General features: G+C 35.7%; 1 protein-coding gene across 1 annotated transcript in view; it reads left to right on the forward strand.

Moving 5' to 3' along the window:
- The window catches only part of VWDE (von Willebrand factor D and EGF domains), a gene marked incomplete at both ends in the record, with an annotated part of 44,573 nt that extends 40,242 nt beyond the window's left edge, over positions 1-4,331 (forward strand). Inside the window, one exon of the mRNA XM_015825120.1 lies at positions 3,523-4,331. Coding sequence (XP_015680606.1) covers positions 3,523-4,331 — 809 coding nt within the window. The remainder of the gene's footprint in view (positions 1-3,522) is intronic.
- Positions 4,332-4,915: the final 584 nt, after the last annotated feature.

Below are 4,915 nucleotides of genomic sequence, written 5' to 3' on the forward strand. Positions count from 1 at the left end.
TAACGTTACATGCAAAGCCTTCACATCATACATTATGAGTTAGAATGAAATAGAAAGGAAGATACATCATCCAATTGGAGCACTTGAGTAACATCGTAATGAAATTAACTATACTCTGTCTTTTGATACAAATGTTCATTCATTAGGCCTGATTTGTACAATATGGATTTGGTGAATTTTAAGTTCAGTCCACCCAAGGACACTTTCAAAAGGAACACAGTGAATGGCTCCAAGTGTGAAATATATCATTTTCAAATCTTGCTAATGAAGATATGTTACATTCCTTTCAGCCAATATAAGTTTTAGAATTGTCATAGGTATGGAAAAAGAAATGAAAACTGATTTAATATGCTTCTGTGCAGCTACACCTTTCCCCTCAAATCATCTAAAGCAGTTTGGAATGCCACCTGAATATCTACAAAGCTGTGTTATATTCTCCCAATGTTCCCTCAGGTTGACCAATGGTAGTGTTTAAAAAAAAATAGTTCAAATGGTGCCTTCCCCACCACTTCTGTCACCACATTTGTTTTTCATCATGATAAAAAAAAAGAGCCCAATAGGGCTTGTGAATGGGGTGGGGCGTCAATCTGCTTTTTGGAGAGGATAAGGAAAGTCAGCAAGGTATGATAGTATCTTTTCTACGGGAGGGAATGGGGAGACCTAGGAGCTAAGAGATCTAGGTTGCAAAATGCAGATCCTGCAGATCTTACATCTCAAAATTTCCATAGCATTTCCTCTGGAACAAGAGCAAAATTGATCGTTGACTGGCTCAGCTTTGCAGGATCTACAGGTTTCAGAGCATTGTGAGATCACAGAGATGTGGAATGGATCATGAATCATTATGTTATCTCCATGTGCAAAGGGCCCTAGAAGGTCATTGTGAAGATAGCTGGGAAAACATAATATTATTCACATAATATTGTTCCTTTTTTTAGAAAATGATAGCATGTTTAGGAATAACATAGAATAAAAGAGGTGACAGTATTCAAAATTTCACTCTGCTGCTTGAAAGTTTGAAAGCACCCTCATTTAGGGGAAATACTCTTATTTCTTGTTTTTCTCCTTCCAGAACATGTTCTTTATCTTTGTAAAATTCTTATAATTCTTAAAATTCTATCATTCCTTATAATGATAGTTGCTTTCCTAAGGGAGGAAAAAAACCTGCACAAAGACAAACGTTATCAGATATTCAGAACTCTTGAATATCACATTATATCAATATAATCTATAATGTTTTTTCACTCAATTATTTTTAAAAAAAGATCAGAAGTTACTTTTCCAAATGAATTTTACAACCCGGTTGATAAAAGTTCAACATTTTCACCTTGTCAACATACATTTGTGTATGAAAATCGTTGCAGGGAAATGTATATTTTTGCCTCTTAGTCACTGGAGTATGTGTCAACATTTCCAAGATCATTAATCTGTACTTTCCTATTACCTGTACCCAGCTAGAGAAAATACCTGTCAAAGAAAGCTGCTAAACTGATAAATTTGCCACTTGTGGGTCAACAGGAAGTAGTGTGTGAGGATGATAATGCACCTGATCTGTCAAGTGTCAAGATGTCAGAAATCCACAGAAAAAGCACAATTGTAGATTGTTGCTATGTACAGTATGCAATTTGACACTATCTGCACTTGGCTGCCAAAAATAAAATAAACAAAAGACTTGATCATTCTGCTGATCAGTTGTCCCTCAAAAAGTGTTCTATGTTGCTTGAACAAATTCTCTCCTTTTTGTCTTCAAGTACCTAATATGTGTTTCGCCTTTTTTTCAAAAGCACAAATTCTAAGCAGTTTTAAATGCTACGTTTTTTGGTTTCAATTTATTAATCTATTGATATATCAATTCCAGCAAATAATAATTTACAATAGTGTACACAACTGCTGTATAAAATGCTAATCTCAACCATAACATTCTATTTAGTGAAAAAGAAATGTTTTAAATTTCCTGGTTGCAGGTCAGAGGCAGATTTGTGATAAACTTCTTAGAATCTGGCAAGAGTTTAGTTTATATTCTCTAAGTAATATCAATCTGTTGGGAAGAAAGTGCAGGGCACCCATGCTACATTTTCTTAAAGCATAAATTACTATACAGTACTTGGTTGGATTGCAAAATTATACTCTAGTTCTTTATACATGAATTACCCAAGAGGAGGCAATATTTCATGGAAAAATATTCAGATTAAAGCTCAACTCCTTGTGCATTCTACTCTAGTTGCTTTGCAACCAAAAGTACATTGCCCAAAAAAAAGAGGGTGAATGGGTGGGGTGAGAGGATAGTGCTGAGTTTGTACATGTGGCCTAGTGGTGAAGATGCTCGCCTCCCACTCAGAAGGTGGAACATTCAGTCCTAGTTAGTGGTAGATGTTTCTCTCCTAGGGCACGAAGGAAAAATATCTGCTGCAAACTCCACATAGGCATCAGGAAGGGCATCTAGCTAGTTAATGCTCAGTTCCATCCAGTCACCCTGACTCTGCCCCAAATAGAGACTGCAGGGTAATAAAAAGGTTTTTTTTAAAAAACAAATCCAAATTTATGTTATGATAAAAATCTGCCTGAAACATCAGCTATGTGAGAAAGAAGGCATGGCCTTTGGAACTAAGGTTTTCATCGCTACCATTTGCACTGCTGAAAAGCCCAATGGTTGCAATGGAAACCTCCATCAGTCTTTGGCATCCTGCACCTCTTGATTGCTAATAAACAGAATTTTCTTGGCAGATTACAGGCTGTGCAAAGCAGTCAGAGATTGTTGGTCATCTATCTATATAAATAAAAATGTAAATATTCGTTTGTTCAAAATCTTAAATCTCTGAAAGTTCTTCACCGATTGCTTTGAAATTTTGACACAACGTTGCATTCGAATACGTGCGTGTTTTTATATACCTACTATTATATAGATATCACACCTGTGACAGGTAAAACATGTTTTTTTTTGAAAAACCGCCATCTGTTGGACGTAAAAGCAACACACGTTACGATTTTACGATTCCATTTCAATGTTTCCGATTTACGATCCATTTACAATTTCCAAATTGCCATTTCAATTTAAGAGATTGCAATTCCCAATTCGATTGGCATTTGCAATCACCATCAACAAAGCTCAGGGCCAATCTTTAGAATTGTGCGGTTTAGATCTAGACATGGATTGCTTCTCACATGGACAATTATATGTTGCGTGTTCTAGAGTCGGCAAACCAGACAATCTCTATATCTGCACAGACAATGGAACAACAAAAAATATTGTATACCCACAAGCATTGTGAAATTAAACATATTACAAACGTGCGCTTTCTCTTTTCTTTCTTTTCCATTTAACCAGACTGAGCCACAGCAACGCATGGCTGGGTACAGCTAGTTAAAAATAATAATCTCGTGTTACTAGTTTTATATGCCTATTGTTTGTCGTTCAGCATATTGTGGTACATTTTTATTTAAAACAAAAACAAAAACTAAGAATTTGTATCAGTGTGAGGTGTGTCAGGCGTTTTAACTGTTTTACCTGTTATTGTATTTTATCAGGATAGCTCCAGGAATGAGCCTGTTTGACAACATTCCCTCCTCCTCGAAATGGCAAAAGACAGAACATTTCTGTTTATGTCAGACAGAGCCTGACTCAAACTTGCAACCTTTAAATTCTCTGCATACTTTTTGGAATTCTCCCCCACAATCTTTGGATTGCCACGATGAGAAAATTTATTACACTTCCATAATTCCATATCTAGATGTCACATCCGATTATGTCATTCACCTGAAAGCAGATCCTTTATTATATGACGAGCAAAGTGTTGCTAGTATCTCTAATAATTGGGAAGATCTCCAAAGAGAAAAAAGGCAAGGCTCTTTGGAATATTCACCTGTTTCCTCTTTCCAAAGTCCAACTGACTTGGAAAGTTTTTCATATTTTTTCCCAGAAGATTATTTTGAAGGGAAGTGGCCAAACATTCAGACTACGTGGCCAACTCCAAGTGGCCTGACCTCAGCTGAAGTCTTAACACATTGCAAGACATTGCTTGAAAATTCTGCCATTGGCTCAGCTTGCAAAAGGTTTCTTGGCACCCAACTCGACGTGGCCATTGAACTGTGTCTTTCAGATGTGCAGATTAAGGATGATCTCAAATGGGGAGAATTACTTATTCCATTTTTGGAAAATGTCTGTGAAAAAAAGGTCATTTTAGAAAATGTAACTGAATATGAGATACCTGCTATCCATCACAAAATTATCACAGCACTGAGATGTCCCAACCTCTGTAATGGCCATGGACAGTGCACTATAAGGGGCTGTCAATGTTTTGAAGGCTACACCTCCTATGACTGTAGAATTGCCAAAGGTAAGTAAAACATTCTATTTCCTCTTAATCATCTTATTTATTTCTTTACTATATTTATATGCCACCCATCTCGCAGTTCAAGGCAACTCTTATGAATAAATGGGATGAATATCTGCCGTAAACTGTTTGTTGTTCAAACAGTATCATTGGTTAAGATAAACTAATAAATAGCTTTTTACTTTGATAAGATTATTACAGTACCTGGTTGATTACTTTGTAGAAGTTTGGAGGGTTTGGGGCTAAGTTTTGCTTTCATTTGAACTAATTTGTAAAAAAAAAAAAAAAAGTGAAGTGGTTCCCTTAAACAAATTTGCTTTATGGAATTATGATTTAGCCTTGTCATCTACATGCCAATGGAAATAGAAGTCTGACAGAAATATTACGTTAATACAAGAAAGTTAAGAAGTAGTTTGTTTATACAATTTTTACAGACTGCCCATTACAGTAGTTTACAATTAACAGAAGAATTAAAACATAATTGAATCTACTTAACTCAGGTAATTTTTATACCATACCAGCTTACTGGAATAGTAAACTTTTTAAAACTTTCTTAAAGGTATAGAGGCTGGGGGCATTTCTAATAT

Source organism: Protobothrops mucrosquamatus, unplaced genomic scaffold (genome assembly GCF_001527695.2).
Source record: "Protobothrops mucrosquamatus isolate PMUCROS unplaced genomic scaffold, P.Mucros_1.0 scaffold2490, whole genome shotgun sequence".
NCBI classification, from domain to species: Eukaryota; Metazoa; Chordata; class Lepidosauria; order Squamata; family Viperidae; genus Protobothrops; species Protobothrops mucrosquamatus.